This window comes from Syngnathus leptorhynchus, chromosome 12, assembly GCF_054491065.1.
Source record: "Syngnathus leptorhynchus isolate UIUO chromosome 12, UIUO_Slep, whole genome shotgun sequence".
Taxonomy (NCBI): domain Eukaryota; kingdom Metazoa; phylum Chordata; class Actinopteri; order Syngnathiformes; family Syngnathidae; genus Syngnathus; species Syngnathus leptorhynchus.
This window is the reverse complement of record NC_141206.1, coordinates 863,381-888,847: the sequence shown is the minus strand read 5'-3', so window position 1 is coordinate 888,847 and position 25,467 is coordinate 863,381. Positions and strand designations below refer to the sequence as shown.

Below are 25,467 nucleotides of genomic sequence, written 5' to 3'. Positions count from 1 at the left end.
TCTCTCCACCCTCGGCTGCATAACGTCCTGTTCTTTTGCGCTATATTCTGTCTGTCTGCTGTATGCACGCTTGCTCCATTTTGCTCCTCTTATTTGTCTATTTATTTATTCATTGTTTATTTATTGGGTTATTTGCTTATTACTTATTCATCGCTCGTCTATTAATTTTTACTCCTTGTGCTATTTGCTTGTATGTGTTGTGTCCCGTGGTACGGTGGGAAACGTAATTTCGATCTCTTTGTGTGTCTTAACGTGAAGAAATTGACAATAAAGCAGACTTTGACTTTGAAGAGAGAGAGTAGGTGACAGCGGTGATGAAGGTGTGGACAGAGCGGGTGTGGGGGGAGGTGAGTGTGTAGATTGGGCTGCAGGAGGTCCTGTTGTTTGGGAGGGCCGATCAAACCTGCAGTAGAACCTATTTAGCTGGTCACCAAGCCTTGGGCTCTCCACAGGACGGGGGGGGGGGTTCGTTTGTTGAAGCCCGTGATGCTCTGCAGGCCTTTCCACACTGTTGAGGGATCAGGATTGGGAGAGAGGTATCTCTCCAGGCTCTCCCCGTAACACCTCCTGGCTTTCCTGACCTCTCGGTTCAATGTGTTTCTGGTCTGCTTGAACAGGTCCCTGTCGCCGCTCCTGTAAGCCTCCTCCTTAACTTTGCGCTCCTGAGGTTTGGTGTAAACCAAGGTTTGTCATTGTTGTATGTGCAGAAAGGTCTTAGTCTGCATACACAGATCCTCACAAAAAACTGATGTATGATGTGACAGTGTCAGTGAGATCTTGCAGGTCTTTCCATTGCATCTTTGAGGGTTTGGGGGCGATCATATGACACCGGTTCATCTTTAACGCACTCGGCCAAGCCGTGGCGGAACGAACCCGCTAGGGAGGCCGGGTTCCAATTGCTCCATCAGGTCACCGTCTGAAACTTGATTGCGAATTTGACCACAGAACGATTCTCTTAGTGCCAATAGCTCCTCAGACGCATCTTCAGTGGCCAAGCCCAGGTCAAAAAAGCAAGGAAGCTCGCCGGCGAAAGCATTGAATGACGTGACTGTTGTATTCTGCCGTGACCCACAGGCGTGTTTTGAACCGTCAGGTGGGTAGGGGCATAACTCACTTTGGCCTGCTCTGTGGCGAACGTTCACGGCTGGAGGTCGAACAGGATCCGGTAGTTTGAAATGAATGGTGCCTCAGATCCCCATCAAAGCACTCCAGGGACGACTCGGACAGACACATCGCTGTCCTCTGGCGATTCTCCGGGGTCGCGGAGGAGGAAGTGGTTATCGCGGGATGATTTCTCAGGGTTAGGGCCCAGAAGCCCTGGAGAATTTTGGCCATCTTCTGCTGCTAAAGCTGGTGTTGCTGCTACTGCTGCTGGAGTTGGCCCACCTCAACCAGAGAGCGGATGTCAGCCGATAGACAATTGACGGCGCCTTCAGTTCGTTCCAGCCGGGACAATGCCTTCTCCTCATGTGCTGGCTTTTTGGGTTTGGTCAGTCTATACTGTCAGGCAGTGGTGGTCAGAAACAAGCGAGTGATCAGGGCAGGCAGCAAGTAAGACATGGTCAGAAACAAGCGAGTGGTCAGGGCAGGCGACAGACAGGACTAGATGGTTCAGCGTACGAGCAAGGTTGCAACAGGAGTCAGGCAGAGGGACACAGTGAGCAACGGAGTAGCATCATGGGACAGACTGACAAGGAAGAGCTGAGATCACAGGGTTTAAATATGAATGCCTATGCTTGCTAAGACGTTATACACAGAGACAAGGGGAAATTCACTTGAGGATAAGTGGTGATGAAAAGGGGGGGATCCACTGGATAGTGCAACATTATTAGTGGGCAAAAGTCATTCTCATCTCAATTTCTTCACAAAAACACACGTCATGTATAATATAAAATAATTATAATATAATATTATACAAGCCCAATATTCCTGCACATATTCTGAATTGTGTCAAATGGGTGATACAAAGCTATAACGTCACCCCCAGGTTACGTGAAATTGGTTTAGTCTCCTCTTCACCTCTAAGTGAGTAACAATGTTGGGGCATGGGAAAACTATCGACCGTTGTTCTTGTAGAGTGCCAAATAAATAAGGGACAGAAAAAAGTCAAAGCCATCAGTCTTAATTTTTCTAAGTTATTGCTGTTCTCTGCCAATTGTATGTACAGTCCATACACACTGATAACTGTAATGTTCAGGATTGTCCCATTGTCCTTGTACACCTGAAAAGGTGTTTACTGTTGTGATTGCAATAGCGAAACTTGTGCAATTGAGAAATGCAATTTTCACTTTCTCATGTTCTATTAAAAAACATCTGTGTGAAATTAAATTAGATTTTTTTTTGTAGGGGTGGCACTCACCCAGGGCATATTTTAGTGTAGAACTGCCACAGCCCAGCAACATTGTAATAACAGCACAGAGATCCAGCCTCACCTGAGAATATAGACTAGTCTTTAAGAATTAATTTTTATTCATCCTTTTTTCTACCTCAGAGCCATCTAAGAGGTTTTTCATTCATATTTTATTTATTTAAACAATGTTGGCTGCTCTTGGAAGTGTTTTTTTTTATTTCATTTTGTTATACCTCAGACTGGTTCAAGAACAGTTGCACTTATTTTATTATGACAAAGTAGATTGACCATAAAACAAATGTTTATTTTAGTATTATTTGTTAAGTTAATTGAGGTAAATTAGAAAACCTTATTATTGAGGACTGGTCTAAAGAGATGTTTTTATCACATAATTGAGTCATGTACATGTTCTTAATATTGCAATAAAATCAAGACATTGCCGGGTGGGTGTGCGCGCACACGTCATTTTAATCTTTTTTCCCTCTCTGTTCTTGTAAACAGTTAACAGCTTGTGTCCATGGGTCTGCTGCCATGTTATATCCTATGCACTGGCAACATGTTTACATTCCAGTCTTGCCTCAACATCTATTAGACTATTGCAGGTGAGTTTGCGTTTCCACTGAAATACTTGTGAAATCTTAAATATTGTGTGAGACCATGTGGTTTTAAAATGTGCTATGCAAATATGACCAAACCATCTTTAATATCCTGCATTTTTACATTTGTAAAACGTAGTCAACATCCTTTTCCAGTTGCTTAGAAACTTACTCTCTTTTTCTTTACTTAAGCCTGGCAAGTCTATTTGAAGATTATTTTTAAAAAAAAATGATAAATTGCCTTTTCTCACACTTTAAAATGTACAAATAAGACTTTAATACCAAGATATTTAAATAGTCTTCAGGTGTATTCATAACATGCCTGTAATATGTTTCTGTCAAAATATCCTAAGGAGAAATACCTTATTTTTTGCACCACAAGGCGCACTGGATTATAAGGCACACTCTCACAGAATTTTTTATTTTTGAAATATATATTTAAATTATAATATTTTGAAATGAAATAGTCTCGCGGGTACAACAGCTATTCAGTGACGCCCGCTGACCACGGTTGCCGTAATGCTGGGAATCGATGCGACCTTGTAATTTACTAGTCGTACTAAAACGTACTGAAACATTTTGGCAGAGCGCTGTGTACAACCAGTATGGATCAACAAATTCATCAATTGATCCATATATAAGGCGCTCTGCATTATAAGTCGCACTGTGGGTTTTTGAGCAAATTTTAAGTTTTTCAGTGTGCCTAATAGTGCGGAAATTACGGTAATTAAAGTGCTTATACCCTGCTCTGTGTGTATCTGAGGGCTCTTATAGAGAAATGAATGTGTATGTGACTTCCTCATTAAGTGAGTGTTTTTTAAAAGCATTTGTTGTTTCATTTTTTCCCCCAAATGAATGGATAAAGTTGGAAATGCTAACTTTCCTGGTAAAAAATACTTAAACTGGGCTAGTTACTGAAAAATGAACCAGCTTCGCTTTAACGTCCCTTTGGGGCTGTGGTTCTTAACCTGGGTTCGATCGAACCCTAGGGGTTTGGTGGGTCGGTCTCAGGGGTTCGGCAGAGCCTCCACTGCAGAGGTGGAAAAAAAAATTCGGGGTTCGATGAATAGGCATATAAAACTGGTGGGGTTCGGTACGTCCAGCAAGGTTAAGAACCACTGCTTCAGGGGAAGAGGCGTTGGTGAAGCATAGCCTCCCCAATGATGGAGACAGTGGAATCATCAATCTTTTCATCATCATTAGTAAAGAACTAAAACTATGCAGGTGACATGACACTTTTATATTTTTCAACCTCTAAAATTATTAGAAGGATTGCTGAATATTTTGGACTTAATGGACAGTAAGCTTTTTTGTCAGTAAGCTGCCTATGGCAGGAAACATATGCTCATAAAACTCAAAATTGGCCCATTGTTCTAATATTTGAACGAGCGGTTGAAGTTGACGTTTGGATAGATATTCACTTAAATTTTGAAAATTGAATGTAGTGTTGAATTGTAGATTTACATAAAATGCCCTGCATTGTATTAGGTTGGGCTGGGTTCTTCGTCTGCTTTAAGCTAAATAAGACTGTCCAACCTCTTTTAACAAAATGCAACCTACTTTATTATGTTTTAGGTACTGATACACTTCAGGTCTTTTGTGATTGTCAATTTCCTTATGTCTGAAGCTACAGAGTTGGGAAGGTAGTCAAACATGTAGGTAGTTCTTGTTGCTGGCATTTTTGTCATCCTCCTACCCTGCTACATTTTCAAGAATTGGAATTTAAATGTTTTCTCAAATACTACTAAAGTAGGCCCATTCTCGGCTGAGCGAGCAATGTTCGTTGCGCCTAATGAAAGAAAAAGTGTGGTCAGCTGCCCTTAAAGCCCACGTATCACGCTAATAAATTCTACTCTTTTACATTTTACTCATTTAGTTGTGGTCTATATAAAGTGGAACAGTGATGCTTTTGTCTGAATTCCTCGTGTAGCGCTAGCGAGAAGCTAACAAATGCATTTACCACATTATTGTGTTCCTCAAGAATAATACCGTATTGGCCCGAATACAAGATGACCGCTAGCGAGAAGCTAACAAATGCATTTACCACATTATTGTGTTCCTCAAGAATAATACCGTATTGGCCCGAATACAAGATGACCCCGATTATAAGACGACCCCCCCCCCTTTTTCAAGACTCAAGTTTGAAAAAATACTTTTTGACTAAAATTTGAAAAAAGAAAAAAACATTAAATTTAATTTTTATACAGAAAAATAATTACAGTACATCTGAAACAAAGGATTGTAACAATATATTCGAGAGAAAAGCATGAAATTTTGCCTCATTCAAATCATGCAAAAACTGTCTATCACATCTTAATATCTGAACATTTAAATATGTAAACTAAAGTGCAATCACATTTGTAAATGAATGGCTTCAGGGTTTTTGAAAAGTAAATAAACCAATCTACTGTGATAAAACAACAAAATGCAATAACTGCATTTTAACCATCAAAGTGAAGTCTAACTGTAATTGTAGTCTTGAAACAAATCTGAATAAGGAAAAACATTGCAATAAAATAATGCAAACTGCTACCGCTATTGTTGGGTAACCTGAGGACTGTATGGGGGTTGGCTAGGATCTTTTCGCCCCTGGGTGTCGGTCAGAACACAGGAGGGAAGACGTGATTCAATTTTGATTGCTTTACTGAATTATTGGCAAAAAATAATAATAAATAACCATAAATGAAATACTCTCGGCAACACACCAAACATAAGTCATCGATCGAGACAACAAAATACATTTGATGGTGACCGTTAGTCGCCGTGCCGCTGTGTAACGGCTACTTGTACGATGCGAGGCAAACTTAAAGGAGAGTGCCGGAGCTGTGAATCAAACGGCGTGGCGCGCACACAAAGCAAACCGCAATCGGACAAACGGCACAACAGTGGACAGTAGTAACAATGAAATGTATATACTCACTTTGTGTCAAAGACGCACACGATCACAGCAACATACTCAGTCGATACCTGCAACTTTTAACTTACTGCTGCGCACAAGCCCCAACAATCACGATAAACTGAGGTAACTCATGCGAGACTTAAGGCGAGGTGACGTAACTTCACTTTAAAGATACCTGGCGCCATCGAGTGTTGTGAATGGTTATAATGTCTACATCCCGAATGTAAGATGACCCCCACTTTTTCGGTACAGCACCTTTGATGCGATTCATTTGATATAATTACTCAAAATACACCCACAATTGAAAACAGAGCGCACAGCTCCAAAATCAGCAGAAAGACTGACGCTAATGTTGTAAAAACGAGTAAATAGACAAAGTAAAACACAGTTTATTATTTTTGTGTCATCTCAAGCTTACCGCTTTACTGTGGCCGTCGTTTTCATAGATTGAAGGAACTGAACCATCAACGAAACAAAGTCTTTCGGTGAATCCTTCTCCATACTGACAAAAGCTTTTTGGAACGCTCCTTGAACAAGCAAGACTTTGCCCACAGACGTGGGAACACTGCTTGAAAAATGAAATTTGACCAGACACTTCTTTGAGGTTCTGATGTTGGGAGATGATGCAATGATTTGTGTGGATTGCTGCATCCAACAACGGAACATTTTGATCACGCCACTTTGACATCCTTGAGTTGTTTGGACTACAAAAGTCTTTCCGAGTAATAAACATGGTGGATTCGTAATAAACATAGCGGATTTGCGAATCCACCATATTTATTACTCGGATTTCCGTCTGGCAACACCTTGTTTCGTTTGTCCTGCCCCAACGGATGTGATGTAATAGATAAAAATAAAAAATCATAGAAAACGGAGAAATCTGAACGGAGGAAAAAATAGACCCCCAAACAGATCATAAAAGTATCTCTGCAGCACCTGGAGGGATAGATTACACTTTTCTACACTCCTGGAGATTCCAAATAGAAAAGAAAATGATTTTAAAAGTAGAAAAAGTTGATTTTCCATGATGTGTGTCCTGATATCTTAATGGATCGCTCTGCAGTGTTGACAAATGTCCTTTCTGTCGTTACTCCTCACAAGTGTGTGACAAGAACCACGCTATGATCGCCACTACACTGTCATTCTGGGTACCGTTCAGAAAGAGATGTTGATGATCTGCGTACAAGCTGCAACAACTGATGTTCCCACATTGTCTGCAACTGTCATAGGAAGAGGACTTGCACATTTTTATGTAACCGGAGGTCTCACACTTAAGTCATCCCAAGGTTTATGGGATGTAGGAATAAGGTGGATAGCAATGGCGAAAAAATGCATTGGTACCTCACTGGAAATTGCGTTAATACATTTTCTCTTTTCTTAAACTGCTGATTAGTGATCAGTAACAGATTTGATGCATTAACCTTATCTTTTATGCTAAGATTCATCATTAAACCTAACCAAAAAGATACATTGAATTTTGAGGCATCACATGATTTTCTTTTCAGTGCTCCAATGCCCTACCTCATTGGAGTCCATTCCAGCCTGATGGAGGTAAGTGATTTGCTCGCAGAAACTATTGAGTTTAGTTGATATTTTCTAAAGATAACTCGTTACACATTTTAGAAACAACCACAGCTGAAACAAAGTGCTGTACATACAAATCAAACAAATAAAAAAGAATATAACATGTTTGAAAAACAATAAACCAGTAACAAAGTTAAAAATAATCGTTTTTTTTTTGTGAGATCCTCGTGTTCATCCATTGTTTAATTTCATCAAGACACGCCTCAAGATTACAGCAACTCCACGGCATATATAATTGGGTATATTTTGTATAACAATGAAAGGTAATGTTATATTTACATATAATGTCACCCGATGAACAGTACCGATCCCGCTGGGAGACCACATGTGACATTACTAAACTTGTTTCAAGACGATCTAAAAGAACAGCTTTTATGTTGTGATGGGCAGTGTCAAAGGTAGCACTAAACTCAAGTAATGATGGTATTGATGAGGTGTCGGAGTCCATAGCTAAGAGAAGATCATCAGTCAGTCAGTAAAGTTTGTCCCAGTCAAGTGGAGAGCAGAGGAAACCAATCTGAAAATGCTCAAATTGATTGATTGAAGCCATGGAAAAGGTAAAGGGTTAATTTAAAAAAAATAGAAAAACAAAAGGCACACACAAACACGTACACTTTTTTTACATTCTTTACACTTTGTATATATTCTTATCTGTACAACTTGTATCTTGATTTTCTTCTAACTACATTTAATTATTGTATTTAGAAAGTTCTAGGAATGGCTATGGAGGATCTCGTGATCCTGAATGTGGACACAAACACCCTTGAAACACCCTATAATGATCTTCAATGCCTACCCTATGATGTGGTGAGGAGCAATCGCAGTTGTAGATGTTTTCTTTCTGTCATCCCACACCCATTTTGATGAACAAAATGATCCCATGCCTATGCACACAAGGCATAAAACAATCTCTTGTTACAAGTTTTATACTGTCTTTCTAAGAAAAGTCAAAGTCAGCTTTATTGTCAATTTCTTTACATGCCAGGACACACAAAGAGATCGAAATTGCGTTACCCACTATCTCACGGTGACAAAACATCCAAAAAAACAACACTAAAAGTAAAAAGAAGGCACATACAATGAATAAACAAGAGCGACGAATAAATATAAATAAATAAACAAATAAGAGGAGCAAAAATGGAGCAAATGTGCATACAGCAGACAGTCAGAATATAGCGCGAGAGTAGTGCAAGGCAGCCAACGCGGCCCAAAAGGTAAGGAAGTTCATTGATTCATGTTTGTGAATCAATTTTTATGTGTTTGGATTGGACACTTATTTCCCGTAATACGCGTGGGAATAGCCACAGTCTCAGGAGTACTGGTCACAGGCTCGCTGATATTACACACCACCTCACCAGTCCCCTGCCTCTTTTAGACACATGCATTTTACAGATAATACAATATGGTTTACATTTTTGTTCAAATACATGTTTGTTATACACCCCATAATGATGACATAAATAAAACCTCACACAATTATTGAAGATAAAAAATAACTATAGAAAGAAATCACATACGCTTAACTGCATCAAGTTTACACTAATCAGCCTTGAGAGGTTCTTAGAGCTTAATGGGAGTGCACCTGTGGTAAATTCAGTTGATTCGACATGATTCAGAAAGACAATCTGTCTGAAGCTGTGTCCTCCAAGGCCAGTTCAAAGGCTGGGTCCTTTGCAGCCCTGTATAGCTCCTCCCCATGTAGCCTCTGTGGCCCGCCCACATAAAGTGTGACAAATTTGGACTGCCAGTCAGATGAGAAAGATTAATACCTTGATCTCTGCAGTAGTAGTAGTAGTGGTGGTAGTAGTAATAGTAGTGGTAGTAGCACTAGTAGTATTAGTAGGAGTACCGTATTATCCACACCATAAGGCGCTTCGGGTTAAAAGGCTCTTCTGCACTTAATCCACAGACCGCATTATAGGGTGCATGCATGTCATGACTTGCGGTAAAAAGTCATGGAAACAACACGTGAGTAAGTTGAGGTTGTATGAGTTCAATTGTACTTTATTGTACTCACATTATTGTTTATAAATTTTCATAGGCAAATTAATCAAAGCCCTCATCTTCTGTATCCGAATTAAACGGGCAAGTTCGCCATTAAACATGCCATGTTCCCTCTCGTCATTGTCTCGTCGTCACGTTTTTCCCTCGTCAATGATCCCGTTTTTTCAGAAAGCTTGAGTTGTGCCTCATAAGCACGTCTCTTTGGCGATGCTATTTTAGAGGGTCCTAATGCTGTTTCCTTTGCACAAACAATAGTATTCGTTTATCAATGGCGGCAGAGGTACGTACTCGACGTGTTACGTAATGTCCTCTGACTGGTTCATTGGGTCTGGAAGTTTTTATTAAGTTATTAATAAATAAAATATAAGTCAAACAAAACAACTTTACAAATTTTAAAATTCAGTCCACACAAAAGACGCGCCTTCGTTTTTTTGAGAAAATTAAAGACTTTTAAGTGCGGGGGGGAAGAGCGATTAGGCTCATATGTTGAGCTCTTGTTTTGTGAAATAAAGAGCCGGTTACCAACCCCAAGTTTTGCCTGGTGCTTTGGTAACACTACAATATAGTTATATACATAGATCTGTGGAATAATTGGAGCTGCAACTGATGACGAGGCTGACATTAGTGGCGCACGTAGGTCCGGAGTTGACAGCTGTATTTATTTTTTTTGTTGACACAGAGGATGAATATTCTGATGGATTTAATCATTTGGAGTGACACGGATGGTTCGTTTAAATTGTTGTTTATATTACATTTACTTGATATATCTAGATAGGAATAATCTGAACTGCAACTGACGACGAGTCCGTTGTCAGTGGCGCGCCGCACACGCGGCGTTGTTGACAGAAAGGACGACGAATTCAATCGATGGATTTAATGATTTGTAGTGACGCAGATGGTTTGATAAACGTGTTATTTATATTATAGTTATTTGAAGTGATTTATAGTTATTTTAATAACTGTTAATGCTCCTTGTTTGTTTATGTCACGTTAGCATACCGTATCGTTTAGCCTGTTGTTGCTGGTTCAAGTTAGGAACTTTCTCGTCGTGACCCTGTTAATCCGTAAGGAGACCAATCCTAATATTACACGCCAAAACAGTCCAACCAATTCCGATCTTGTGGGTGATAAAAGGATAACCCCTCGGCCCACTGATAACATGAATAAATATTGAAGGCTTTAGTGAAGAGGGCGCCCAGACCATCGAGCATATCCTCCGAGCGTGAATGTGAATCAGAACACCCTAGAATAGTTGGCTGTTTGGCGTGACAAGCTATGATGATGATGCTGGTTCATGTCTGTTCTTGGTGTTGGATTTTGTCAAATACATTTCCCCCAAAATGCGACTTAAACTCCGGTGCGACTTATATATGTTTTTTCCTCTTCATTGTGCATTTTATGGCTGATGCAATTTGTACTCCGGAGCAACTTTTAGTCCGAAAAATACGGTAATAGCGGTTATAGTAGTGGTAGTAGAAACAGTAGTAGTAGCAGTCGAAGCAGCAGTAGAAATGGTAGTCGTAGTAGAAGTAGTAGAGTGGCAGTCAAAGTAGTAGTAGTCAAAGAAGCAGTCATAGAACCGTATTTTCCGGACTATAAGCCGACAGTGCGCCTTATAGTCTGATGCGCCTTATATATGGATAAATTGATGAATTTGTTGATCCATACTGGTTTACACAGTGCTCTGCCAAAATGTTTCAGTACGTTTTAGTACAACTAGTAAATTACAAGGTCGCATTGCTTACCAGCATGACGGCAACCGTGGTCAGGGGGCGTCACTGAATAGCTGTTGTACCCGTGAGGCTATTTCATTTCAAAATAGGCTGCTCTGTTAATGTTTCGAGTAAATTTACAGATTGATATGGAAGGGAAACATAGGTAAGCAGTACCAATGTGTAAGATCAAACTTTAGTCAGTTCCGATCATTTTATAGGAGCTCGTTTGAGAAACACGATTGTTTACACTTTACTGAGGCTCATGGGAGCCTGAGAGCTGAGGCTCATGGGAGTTAGCAGGTGGCTAATGCTATAGTGATAGCTGCTATACGCATGAGGCGATTTCATGTCAAAATAGGCTGCTCTGTTAATGTTTTGAGTAAATTTACGGATCGATATGGAAGGGAAACATAGGTAAGCAATACCAATGCGTTAGATCGAACTTTAGTCAGTTCTGATCATTTTATAGGAGACAGTTTGAGAAACGCGATTGTTTAGAGGGCTCATTGGTTATTGGCTAGTGGATGCATACCGCACCTAGTCAACCTCAGTTTGTTGCAGTATAGCTTGTATTTTATGCGCCTTATAATCCGGTGTGCCTGATATATGGACAATGTTTTAAAATGGGCTGATCATTGAAGGTGCGCCTTATAATCCGGTGCGCCTTATAGTCCGGAAAATACGGTAGTAGTAATAGAAGCAGTCGTAGGAGCAATTGTGGTATTAGTAGTAGAAGCAGCAGTCGCAGTGATAGTCATCGTAGTAATGTTATAGAAGCTTGTCATGATACTGAATATTAATTAGGTAGGGAAAAATAGAAGACTGAAAACTATTAACTAATCAGGTTATTAAAATCATTATAGTCAAATTCCAATAGAAACCTAATCTCCACTCACTTTTAATCAGAAGCTTTAGATGAGTTTGTTTAAAACATTCCACTGTGTACCTTTGAGTAGAAAATGTGAATGTACATTTTTTTAGTAGCTGATGATGATCACATGAATTTGATCTCTTAATTTTTTTATACACTGTTGTTCCATTAGGTTTCATCTCTAAAAAGTCGGCTGAAGAAGTTTTCAACAACACCAGGTGATGGTGTGGCCCGTGCCTTCCTCAAGAGTCAAGCAGCCTTGTTTGGCAGCTACAGAAATGCTCTACAGATTGAGATGGTCAGTGAATTACTCAATTTAACATTGCATATAACATATTGAAGTCAAGAAGCCTCAGTTTTTCTGTGAGAGTGATTTTGTACTGTTGGATGACACCACTTCAAGTTAGCAGACATGATCAGCTACCCCCTTCCTCTCCTATTTTTAGAGTTGTAACATTGGCAGGCTACTTCATAAGTCTGTGGACTACAGGAGTAGAGCACCGGCTTTTTGAGCACGACCTTCGGCAGGGTAGAAAAAGCGGTCCAGCGCTGTACACTTTGCTGTACCCAGAGAGTCAATCATAACAGATTGGATCAAATTCAACTCGCTTTGTGAGTGTGTTTTTTATTGTGTTGGTGTGAATACTTAATCAGAAGAAAAATGACGCATTGAGTAATTTGAGCATAGCATTATGCCAAGGAATGTGACTGGTGCACTCCCCACTGGTGAGTAAATTCCAACAATAGTTCTTTTCGTCCCCCAATCAAAAAAGGTCGCTGCGAGTTTTAACCATCCGTCATATTGGTATTTTCACCCAATCTAGTATTCAGGTGCTGCTATCCTCTTACAATCTTAAATAAAAGAGAAAATTGCTTGAATTGTCTTTTTCTTGAAAGTATCGAGACAAAAACATGACTGTGGTCCAGATTGCGCAAACACAATCTGCTGGAGGTGACATATAGTGGTAGGAAAGAAAGGATGTACAAATAAAGTGCAAAACATTTAAAGTAACATCTTATTTGTTTTAACTAACCTTTAATTTATAATTAATGTATTACAGTAATCCCTTGTTTATTGCAGATAATTGGTTCCAAAAACCACCAGCAATAAGTGAAATCCGCAAAGTAGGGTCAACCTCTCATCTGTAAATTTTGTGTCAATAAATGTATATGAAACTATTTAAGTGCATATTTTATTATTAGAACATTAAATAATTGTTTCAAACATGTAAATAATACATTAATGGTATAATATACAGAAAACTTTGTATAAACATTGAAAATATAAATATATGTGTGTGCGTGTAAAATGTTAAGAAGTACTGCGCAGGCTAACGAGTTAGCGGAAATATGATAATCGCGATCGTGCTAACGCGAAAACGGACCTCTAAAGGAATGTAAACAAACATTTGGAGCAATACTACAATGTTCTAAAGGTTAGACACGTGATCGTTCATTTCTCGTTAGGAGACCCACTTACATCGTCAGTGGCTGCTGTACCACTGTAACCGACATATCTACATGAACGTGAAAGAGGAAGTGGTATCGCCTGAAAACGGCCTTCAAAATAGAGCACCTTACCTCAAGTCAAAGCACGGCTAAATAACAAATAAAATGGAGAATGCTCAACACGTACTGTAAAGAACAGCTTTTATTATGATAACAATTTTCATAACTAGGTACAAGTTATAAATATTTATACTGTAAATATGTTTTTAGAACTGTTATTAGTGTGAAGGCGAAGGCCTTCACACTATTGTTATTCTACTTTATTTTTCTTCTTCTTCTTCTTATTAGTCTGAAGGCGTTTTTGCATAATTAGCAAATTTGTGCCTTAAAATCCCCCATTCATTCTTAATGGCGCATTCAACACGAGTCATGATCCCGAGCGAGTTCGAATTTTGACATTTGACAACTTTTATCATGATTTCTTTCCTTAACTCATTTATTTAACTCATTTATTTTATATTTATTTATTTTTCATTCATTCATTTATTTATTCATTTAATTTTAATTTAAAAACATCATTTTACCAAACGTCATTTACCATTTATATTTCTCGTTTAATAGCATCATTCCACCACAGCAACACTAAGTCGCTGTTTAGCTCAGTAAGAAGAGAATGCCGTTTTAAACACGAGCCACGTTCGCGAGCGCGTTCGAATCCCAGTTGGCCATTACGTTATCATCATTAATTTACCATTTTTATTTTATTTAATCATCATTATTAATTTACCATTTTTATTTCATTTAATCATTATTTCGAGTCCCACAATAGTGTGAAGTGCCTTCGCCTTCACACGCAATTTCTCCAGAAATTGCCAATTCTAGTTTATTTCAGTCATTTACCATTTTTATTTCTCGTTTAATAGCATCATTCCACCATGTTCTACCGCTTTGATAGTGTGTCACTGTTTAGCTCAGTAAGTAGAGAATGGCGCTTTCAACACTTGCCACTTTGACGAGTGAGTTCAAATCCCACTTGGCCATAATTTTTTATTCATTCATTTTTCATTCATTCAATTCTAACACATTTTAATAATTTATTTTATTCAAATTTTATTTCGAGTCCCACAATAGTGTGAAGTGCCTTCGCCTTCACACGCAATTTCTCCAGAAATTGCCAATTCTAGTTATATTTTATTCTCCGCGATTTCTGTCCTTCTTCTTCTTCTTCCACACAGTTCAACCCATTCACTCCATTCCACTTTTCACGCATTCCAAATATTTCCGAGATGAGCGCTTGCATTTTTCTTATTCCGAAAATTCTCAGATTCCGCAAAATTCCCAAATTTCCGACAAATTTTTCCCCATTCATTCTCAATGGCACATTCAACATTTCACATTCACGTCGTTCCAGTTTGAAATTCACACCATTCAGCACATTCACATCACATTGGGAAAGATTCTTAACATTCCCCAACTTCCCACTTCCCAAAAATTCCGCATTTTCAAATTTGAAATTCCACCAAATTCCCCCAAATTCTGTTTTTCACCTCTAAATTCCACGTTTTTCAACGTATCAACCCATTCCAGCTTTCAACGCTTCATATTCTTCCACGCTATTCCCCAAATTCCCACTTCCCAAAAATTCCGCATTTTCAAATTTGAAATTCCACCAAATTCCACCAAATTCCCCAAAATTCCGTTTTTCATCTCTAAATTCCAAGTTTTTCAACCGATTCAACCCATTCCAGCTTTCAACTCTTCATATTCTTCCACGCTATTCCCCAAATTCCCACTTCCCAAAAATTCAGCATTTTCAAATTAGAAATTCCACCAAATTCTACAAAATTCCGTTTTTTCCCTCTAAATTCCACATTTTTCAACCGATTCAACCTATTCCAACTTTATTCACCTTATGCTTCCCATATTCACCCCCTTGACCCCCACTTCCACTATGTGGCGGCCATCTTGGATTGACCCTAAAGTGACCCCAATGAGCCCTTATTGGACCGGAAGTGACCCCAGGGACCCCGGAAGTGACACCCAATGAACCGGAAGTGACCTCAGGCAAACCGGAAGTGACCCCAAATAGACCGGAAGTGACTCCCCAATGAACCGGAAGTGACCCCCCAATGAACCGGAAGTGACCTCAGGCAAACCGGAAGTGACCCCAAATAGACCAGAAGTGACCTCAGGCAAACCGGAAGTGACCCAAAATGAACCAGAAGTGACCCAAATAAACCGGTAGTGGCCTAAATTGAACCGGAAGTGACCCAAATAAACCGGAAGTGACCTCAGCTAAACCGGAAGTGGCCTACATTGAACCGGAAGTGACCCAAATAAACCGGAAGTGACCTCAGCTAAACCGGAAGTGACCCAAATAAACCGGAAGTGACCTCAGCTAAACCGGAAGTGGCCTAAATTGAACTGGTTGTGACCCAAATAAACTGGAAGTGACCTCAGCTAAACCCTGAAGTGATATCTTTGAACCGGAAGATTCACAATCATTCCGCAGTATTCCCCAAAAAGTTATTCAACCATTTCGCCTTCACACGCAATTTCTCCAGAAATTGCAAATTCTAGTATAATATATCGTATATGCCTGAATATAAGACGACCCTGATTATAAGACGACACCCTATTTTTCAAGACTCAAGTTTGAAAAAATACTTTTTGAACACCAATTTTAATTTTTATACAGAAAATAATTACAGTGCATCTGAAACAAATTATTATAGCAATATATTCAAGAGAAAAAGCATGTTATTTTGCCTCATTCAAATCATGTGAAAACTGTCTATCACATCTTAATAGCTGAACATTTAAATATGTAAACGATAGTGCAACCACATTTGTAAATGAATGGCTTCAGGGTTTTTGAAAAGTAAATAAACCAATCTACTGTGATAAAACAACAAAATGCAATAACTGCATTTTAACCATCAAAGTGAAGTCTAACTGTAATTGTAGTCTTGAAACAAATCTGAATAAGGAAAAACATTGCAATAAAATAATGCAAACTGGTTTAAACTTGAGAGTAGCTGATATTTGCCATGTCAGAACATTACTCCTCACAAACGTACTCTGCCTCGCTGTGCTCAGTGTCACTCTCCACGTACGCGTACATCCTCCTGTCGAACTCTTGAAAGCCGACGTTCTGAGGACCACGGAAAGCTTTTCTCTGATTGTGAGCATTTTTTTTAGGCGGTCTTTTTGAGCTCTCCATCTCCGTACATTACACTCTGTGACACCATATTTCACAGCCGTTTTGCAAATGTTTGAATTTATCACCATCATCATCAAGTCTGCATGATAACTTGTCCTCAGCTGCTGGTTAACCTGGCCGATCTTCGACTCACTTTTCTCCAGATTTTTTCTCCATTTTCTGTTATCTCTTCTCTTATTTTCTTCTCTTTTCTTCCTTACCGCTATTTTTTATTTTTCTTCTACGTGCTACCGCTATTTTTCTTTGTGACAGGGGTTCACTTTGGCCTGGGGAGTTAAGTTCAGCATTCACTTTAAAGATATCTGCCGCTATCTATATTCGGGCCATTATGGTAATATAAAATAATAATATACTGGCGTAATATGTAAACCCGACGAACCAATCAGAGGACATTCTGTTTTACATAGAGCGAGGCAGAAAACCAATTCGAGGATTGTACCTAACACGTACCTCCGCTGCCATTCATAAATAAATACTATTGTTGGTGCAAAGCACACAGCATTTGGACCCTCTAAAATAATATCGACAAAGAGACATGCTTACGAGGCACAACTCAAGCTTTCTGGATCATCAATTAACGTGACAATGACAAGAGGAAATTTGTCATGTTTAATGGCGAACTTACCCTTCTGTTTAATTTGAATTCAGGAGATAAGGATGTGAGTCGTCACCTTATCGTGGTGGAGGGGTGTGCGTGTCCCTATGATCCTAAGAGCCATGTTGTCTGGGGCTTCATGCCCCTGGTAGGTCACCCATGGCAAAAGGGTTCTAGGTGAGGGGCCAGACAAAGCACGGCTTAGAAGACCCCTATGACGAAAAAGACAAATGGACCTAAATTTCCCTCGCCCGGACGCGGGTCACCGGGGCCCTCCTCTGAAGCTAGTTCTGGAGGTGGGGCTCAAAGGCGAGCGCCTGGTGGCCGGGCCTAGCCTGAACAGAAAACGTGGGTCCCCCTTCCCATGGGCTCACCACCTGTGGGAGGGGCCAAAGGGGTCAGATGCAAAGTGAGTTGGTCGGCGGCCACAGGCGGGGACCTTGGTGGTCCGATCTCCGGCTGCAGAGGAAACTTCGCCAAGGCTGTCCTTTGTCACCGATTCTGTTCCTAATTTTTATGGACAGAATTTCTAGGCGCAGCCGAGGTGTTGAGGGAGTCCGGTTTGGGGACCTCAGCATCGCGTCTCTGCTTTTTGCAGATGACGTGGTGCTGTTGGCTTCTTCAGGCCGTGATCTCCAGCTCTCACTGGAGCGATTTGCAGCCGAGTGTGAAGCGGTCGGGATGAGGGTCAGCACCTCCAAATCCGAGTCCATCGTCTTCGGTCGGAAAAGGGAGGAATGCCCTCTGCGGATTGGGGATGAGATTCTGCCCCAAGTGGAGGAGTTCAAGTATCTTGGGGTCTTGTTCACGAGTGAGGGCAGGATGGAACGCGAGATCGACAGACGGATTGGCGCAGCGTTGGCAGTAATGCGGACTCTGTACCGGTCCGTCGTGGTGAAGAGAGAGCTGAGCCAAAAATCTCCCTTAGAGATAGGGTGAGGAGCTCGGTCATCCGGGAGAGACTCAGAGTAGAGCCGCTGCTCCTCCACGTTGACAGGAGCCAGATAAGGTGGCCCAGTCACCTCATCAGGATACCTCCTGGACGCCTCCCTGGGGACGTGTTCCGGGCATGTCCCACCGGTAGGAGACCCCGGGGACGACCCAGGATGCGCTGGAGAGACTATGTCTCTCGGCTGATCTGGGAATGCCTTGGGATCCCCTGGGATGAGCTGGATGAAGTGGCTGGGGAGAGGGAAGTCTGGGAGTCCCTCCTAAAGCTGCTGCCCCTGCGACCCGACCCCGGATAAGCGGAAGAAGATGGATGAATGGATGGATGGATGAGATAAGGAATTTGATGGATTTGCGTATTAATATCGATTAAGAATGTGACTACAATACAGTACATGATTAAATATCAGAATAAAGTACAACTGAACTCACTGGGTGCAAAGTGAGCTGGGTGGCGGCCAAAGGCGGGGACCTTGGCGGTCCCATCCCCGGCTACAGACGCTGGCTCTTGAGACATGGAATGTCACCTCTCTGGCAGAAAAGGAGCCCCAGCTGGTGTGTGAGGCAGAAAGGTTCAGACTAGACATAGTCGTACTTGCCTCAACATACAGTTTGGGTTCTGGTACAAGTACTCTTGAGAGGGCCTGGACTCTCTTCCATTCTGGATTTGCCCATGGTGAGAGGCGCCAAGCAGGTGTGGGCATACTTATTGGCCCCTGGCTAGGTGCCTGCACATTGGGGTTCATTCACCCCGGTGAACGAGAACACTCCTTCCCCAGTGTGATTGGGAGGAACGGCCCCCCTGATCAGAACCCGAGCGGTTTTCTATGACAGGACGTCTGTGCTCGACATGAATTGGCCATAATGAACACCATGTTCAAGCATAAGGGTGTCCATGTGTGTACTTGGCACCAGGACACCCTAGGCCGCCGTTCGACGATCGACTTTGTAATCGTGTCATCGGATTTGCGGCCGCATGTTTTGGACACTCGGGTGAAGAGAGGGGCGGAGCTGTCAACTGATCACCACCTGGTGGTGGGTTGGCTCCGATGGTGGGGGAAGATGCCGGTCCGTCCTGGCAGACCCAAACGTACTCTGAGGGTCTGCTGAGAACGTCTGGCAGAATCGCCTGTCAATAAGAGCTTCAACTTCCACCGCCAGCAGAGCTTTTCCCACGTCCCGGCGGAGGTGGGGGACATTAAGTCTGAGTGGACCATGTTCTGTGCCTCCATTGTTGACGCAGCCGACCGGAGCTGTGGCCTTAAGGTGGTTGGTGCCTGGCATGGCGGCAATCCCTGAACTCGCCGATGGACACCAGTGATAAGGGATGCCGTCAAGCTTAAGGAGGAGTCCTATCAGGCCATTTTGGCCTGCGGGACTCCTGAAGCAGCCGAAAGGTACCGGATGGCCAAGCGGAACCCAGCCTCGGTGGTAGCTGAGGCAAAAACCAGAGTGTGGGATGAGTTCGGTGAGGCGATGGAGAATGATTTGAAGACGACTTCAAGGAAATTCTGGTCTACCACTCGGCGTCTCAGGAGGGGGAAACAATGCACCGTTAACACTGTTTACAATGGAGACGGTGTGCTGCTGACCTCGACTCGGGATCTCGTGAGTCGGTGGGGAGAATACTTCGAAGACCTCCTCAATTCCACCTTAATCCACTTTTGTGTTTTTACCTCCAAATTGAGAATCACTTGTCTACAGCAATTTGGCTGGGTATTTTCACGTTTTAAACTTTAAATTCAGTTTCTGCAATTTCAGGGTGAACCAATTACATTTAATGAAGAAACCTTTGTAAACCATCGATTGAGTGCCATGAGAGACTTTCTTCAGAATGCCATCCAGCTTCAACTTTTCAAACAGGTAATCTTTTGCATCCATATAAAAAAAATTCTATGCTCCAAGAGAACAAACTCCCTAGCTAAAACACTTAAAACACACTTTAGATTTCAATTTATTTTCATATATTACAGATGGATAGATGTATAGACAGACAGACAGATAGATAATTATTGGCAAGATGTTCTTTAACTTCAACTAAATAATTTAGCACCCAAAAACTCCACCCTTTAATTCACGCGCATTTAGGGAAAAAATCCCCATCAAGAAGTAATTATTTTACTTCAAATGCTGTGTGCCACAATTACACTGCTCAAAAAAATTGAAGGAACAGTTTTTTATCAGGGTATGGCATGAATTCAATTACACTTTTCTGATAAGGTTTTTGTCAGGCACGTGGCAGAGGGGGTTGTTAATCACTTTCAGCTGCATTGGTGTTGATGGAATTAACAACAGGTACACTAGAGGGGCAACAACGAGATGGTCCCCAAAACAGGACTGGTTTTGCAGGTGGAGGCTATTTCAAGCTCCTCCCTCTTGATCTTCTTCAATTGTTTTTCCACAAGTGTGGGCTTTAGCAAGAGTCATAATTATGACTGGAAGCATGAGGCGATTTCTTAACCCTCCTAAAGTTGCGGAGATTGTCCAACTCCTCCAGGATGACACATCCATGTGTGCTGTTGCAAGAAGATTTGATGTGTCTCCAGGTACAATCTCCAGGGCATGGAGGAGATTCCGGGAGACAGGCAGTTACTCTAGGAGAGCTGCACTGGACCGTAGACGGTCCTCATCCCATCAGCAGGACCGATATCTGCTGCTTTGTGCAAGGAGGAACAGGTTGAGCACTGTCCAAGCCCTACAGAATGACCTTAGGCAGGCTACTGGTGTGAATGTCTCTGCCCAAACAGCCAGAAACGGACTTCACGAGGGTGGCCTCAGGGGACGACGTCCTGTAGTATGCCCTATGCTCACTACTCAGCACCGTGGAGCTCGATTGGCATTTGCCATAGAACACCAGAATTGGCAAGTCTGCCACTGGCGCACTGTGCTTTTCACAGATGAGAGCAGGTTTACCCTGAGCACCTGATAGACGTGAAAGGGTCTGGAGAAGCCAAGGAGAGCGCTATGGTGCGTGCAACATCATTCAGCATGACTGGTTCGGTGGTGGATCAGTAATGGCCTGGGGCGGCATTTCCATGGAGGGACGAACAGACCTCTACAGGCTAGAGAACGGCAGTCTGACTGCCATTAGGTATCGGGATGAAATCCTTGCACCCATCGTCAGATCCAATGCTGGTGCAGTAGGTCCTGGGTTCTTCCTGATCCACGATATTCCCGGCCTCATGTGGCAAAAGTATGCAGACAGTATCTGGAGGATAAAGGAATTGACACAATTGAATGGCCCTCACGATCACCTGATCTAAACACGATAGAACACCTTTGGGACATAATGTTTCGGTCTATCAGACGCCGCCAGGTTGCTCGTTAGACTTTGTAGGAGCTCACTGATGCCCTTAGGCTTAGACGGATCTGGGAGGACATCCCACAAGACACCATCCGTCGTCTCATTAGGAGCATGCTGCGACGTTGTCAAGCATGCATACAAGCATGTGGGGGCTACACAAGATATTGAAAAGAGTTTTGAATTGCAGAAATTGAATTTAGGCAAAATAGACGAGCCTGCCACATAATTTTTTCACTTTGATTTTTGGGGTGTCTATATACTGAGCCCTCTATAGGCTGAACACTTTTATTTACCTCAAAATATGTGGCATCCTTTTGTTCAAGAGACATTAAACTGTCCATATCAGTATAGATATCCAACTTTTTTTTTTCACCATTGAAATCTGATGTGTTTTCGAAGTGTTCCTTTAATTTTTTTGAGCAGTGTATTCGCATCGCTGTTATTACTGTGCACAAACTGCATTTCACAACAAAACTGCCGGGAGAACATTATTAATCTATAATATTCTACATACTGTATATATTATTATTATTATTATTATTATTATATAATTAGAACATATTTTAAAACCCATCTTAACCAGGGATGCCAATAATTATGGAGGGCATAGAACCTTGTTTTTGTGATTAATTTGTTCAGAAGTGTTAAAACTAAGCCAGATCATCCAAAAACCAAACAATATTTCCTTGAATGGGTTACATGTCAGCATGACGATTACAGTATATGATCATAAACTAAATGATAAACCTCTGTCATTGCTTTTCAGGAACACTTTGTCAAGAAATGCTTACATTGTCAAGATATTTTAGTTCATAAACCTGAGCATTATATTCATTTATTTTTGAAGATGAATAGCACACATATGAGAAAAGTGTCATAGTCAAGACCAAGGTAAAGTAAATTGTTTTTGCAACTACAGTTCATTGACGGGCGTTTGGAGATATTAAACTCTGGAGAAGGTTTCAGTGACATCTTTGAGGAGGAGATCAACAATGGCAATTTTTCAGGTGAGCCAGTGTTGATGAATCATTACAATTGTAAGGCCTGACCGATTGATCGGCCAGTCAATTAAGGGTGTATTCAGACCAGAAAAGTCCTTTAGTTGTTTGGTCCGGACCAAAAGCGGACTTAATTTTTTTTGTTTGGTGTGGTTCCTATTGAGACAGCACATTTTGCAAGTGAAGTACAGTAATCCCTCGTTTATTGCGGATAATTGGTTCCAGGAACACCCGTGATAGGTGAAAATCTGCGATGTAGAGAAAATATATTGTTACAATATCCATAAAAGAATTTTATGAAACTTTATTATATTTTATTGTATTTTTAAACACTATTACATTATAATATACTAGTATATTGTACTTTTAAATGTTTTTTTTGTATTCTTAAACACTTGAGTCAACATTTTAAAGTCAAACTGATTTTCATAAACATTCTTTATTTAAATACACTGCTCAAAAAAATTAAAGGAACAGTTTTTTATCAGGGTATGGCATGAATTCAATTACACTTTTCTGATAAGGTTTTGGTCAGGCACGTGGCGTTGTTAATCACTTTCAGCTGCATTGGTGTTGATGGAATTAACAACAGGTACACTAGAGGGGCAACAACGAGATGGTCCCCAGAACAGGACTGGTTTTGCGGGTGGAGGCCATTTCAAGCTCCTCCCTCTTGATCTTTTTTAACTGTTTTTCCACAAGTGTTGGCTTTAGCAAGAGTCATTATCACGACTGGAAGCATGAGGCGATTTCTTAACCCTCCTGAAGTTGCGCAGATTGTCCAACTCCTCCAGGATGACACATCCATGCGTGCTGTTGCAAGAAGATTTGATGCGTCTCCCAGTACAATCTCCAGGGCATGGAGGAGATTCCGGGAGACAGGCAGTTACTCTAGGAGAGCTGCACTGGACCGTAGACGGTCCTCATCCCATCAGCAGGACCGATATCCGCTGCTTTGTGCAAGGAGGAACAGGTTGAGCACTGTCCGAGCCCTACAGAATGACCTTAGGCCAGTATGAGACATTCACTCATACTGGTGTGAATGTCTCTGCCCAAACAGCCAGAAACGGACTTCACGAGGGTGGCCTCAGGGGACGACGTCCTGTAGTATGCCCTATGCTCACTACTCAGCACCGTGGAGCTCGATTGGGATTTGCCATAGAACACCAGAATTGGCAAGTCTGCCACTGGCGCCCTGTGCTTTTCACAGATGAGAGCAGGTTTACCCTGAGCACCTGTGATAGACGTGAAAGGGTCTGGAGAAGCCAAGGAGAGCGCTATGCTGCCTGCAACATCATTCAGCATGACCACTGACACGGTGGTGGGTCAGTGATGGTCTGGGAAGGTATTTCCATGGAGGGACGAACAGACCTCTACAGGCTAGAGAACGGCAGTCTGACTGCTTTTAGGTATCGGGATGAAATCCTTGCACCCATCGTCAGACCCTACGCTGGTGCAGTAGGTCCTGGGTTCCTCCTGAACCACGACATTCCCGGCCTCATGTGGCAAAAGTATGCAGACAGTATCTGGAGGATAAAGGAATTGACACAATTGAATGGCCCTCACGATCACCTGATCTAAACACGATAGAACACCTTTGAGACATAATGTTTCGGTCCATCAGACGCCGCCAGGGTGCTCGTTAGACTTTGCAGGAGCTCACTGATGCCCTTAGACAGATCTGAGAGGACATCCCACAAGACACCATCCGTCGTCTCATTCGGAGCGTGCCGCGACGTTGTCAAGCATGCATACAAGCATGTGGCAGCTACGCAAGATATTGAAAAGAGTTTTGAATTGCAGAAATGGAATTTAGGCAAAATGGACCAGCCTGCCACATAATTTTTTCACTTTGATTTTTGGGGTGCCTATATACTGAGCCCTGCGTAGGCTGAAAACTTTTATTTCCATCAAAAGATGTGGCATCCTTTTGTTCCTGAGACATTAAACTGTCCATATCAGTATAGATATCCATCTTTTTTTTTTACCATTGAAATCTGATGTGTTTTCAAAGTGTTCCTTTAATTTTTTTGAGCAGTGTAAATAGGCAAATGAAGAAAATAAATAAGAGTAAATATATACAACATCCACACAAGCCTTTTATAAACCTTTATTGTAGTATTATACACTTTAATGTTTCTAAAATAAGTTTTGTATTTTTAACACTTTTGTAAAATGTTTAAAGTCAAACTGACTTGCAGAAACATTCTTGTTTACTTAAATAAATAAGAAAATAAATATGAGTAAATATATTGTTACAATACACACACAAGACTTTTATTAACCTTTTTTGAATTGGAAGGGTGTCTGACTCCTCTCTGCTCTGGCGTGCTGGCCGACTGACGTGCCCCCGCGCCCCAGCGCGAGCGCATCCGCACAAGACATTTATATGTTTGGTTTTATACACTCTATTGTACTTTTAAATATATTGTATTTTAAACACTTTTTAAAACATTTTAAAGTGTCACGGCTCCTCTCTGCTCTTGTGCCCTGGCCAACTGACGCGAGCGTATCCACACAAGACTTTTATCATTTTAATTTTATACACTCTATTGTACAAACGAGATTCGGTTGAAGTTGGAAAATTGTGTAAAATGTAAATAAAAACAAAATACATTGATTTGAAAATCCTTTTCAACCTATATGCAATTGAAAACACTACAAAGACAACATATTTAATGCTCAAACTCATGAACTTTATCTTATTTTTCAAATACTAATTAACTTAGAATTTCATGGCTGCAAAACGTGCAGTAGAAGTTGGGAAAGGGCATGTTTACCACTTTGTCACATTACCTTTCCTTTTAATAACACTCAATAAACGTTTTGGAAGAGAGGAGACTCGTAGCTTCTCATGTGGAATTCTTTCCCATTCTTGCTTGATGAACCGCTTCAGTTGTTCAACAATCCGGGGTCTTCCCTGTCGTATTT

General features: G+C 41.3%; 1 protein-coding gene across 1 annotated transcript in view; it reads left to right on the top strand.

Annotated features, from left to right (window-relative positions):
* dennd1a (DENN/MADD domain containing 1A) overlaps positions 1–25,467 on the top strand; it is an 86,584-nt gene that overhangs the window by 38,933 nt on the left and 22,184 nt on the right. Inside the window, exons 10-15 of the mRNA XM_085926763.1 lie at positions 2,852–2,952; positions 7,351–7,396; positions 8,135–8,236; positions 12,192–12,317; positions 19,996–20,097; positions 22,458–22,545. Of these exons, the coding sequence (XP_085782889.1) occupies positions 2,852–2,952; positions 7,351–7,396; positions 8,135–8,236; positions 12,192–12,317; positions 19,996–20,097; positions 22,458–22,545 (565 nt within the window). The remainder of the gene's footprint in view (positions 1–2,851; positions 2,953–7,350; positions 7,397–8,134; positions 8,237–12,191; positions 12,318–19,995; positions 20,098–22,457; positions 22,546–25,467) is intronic.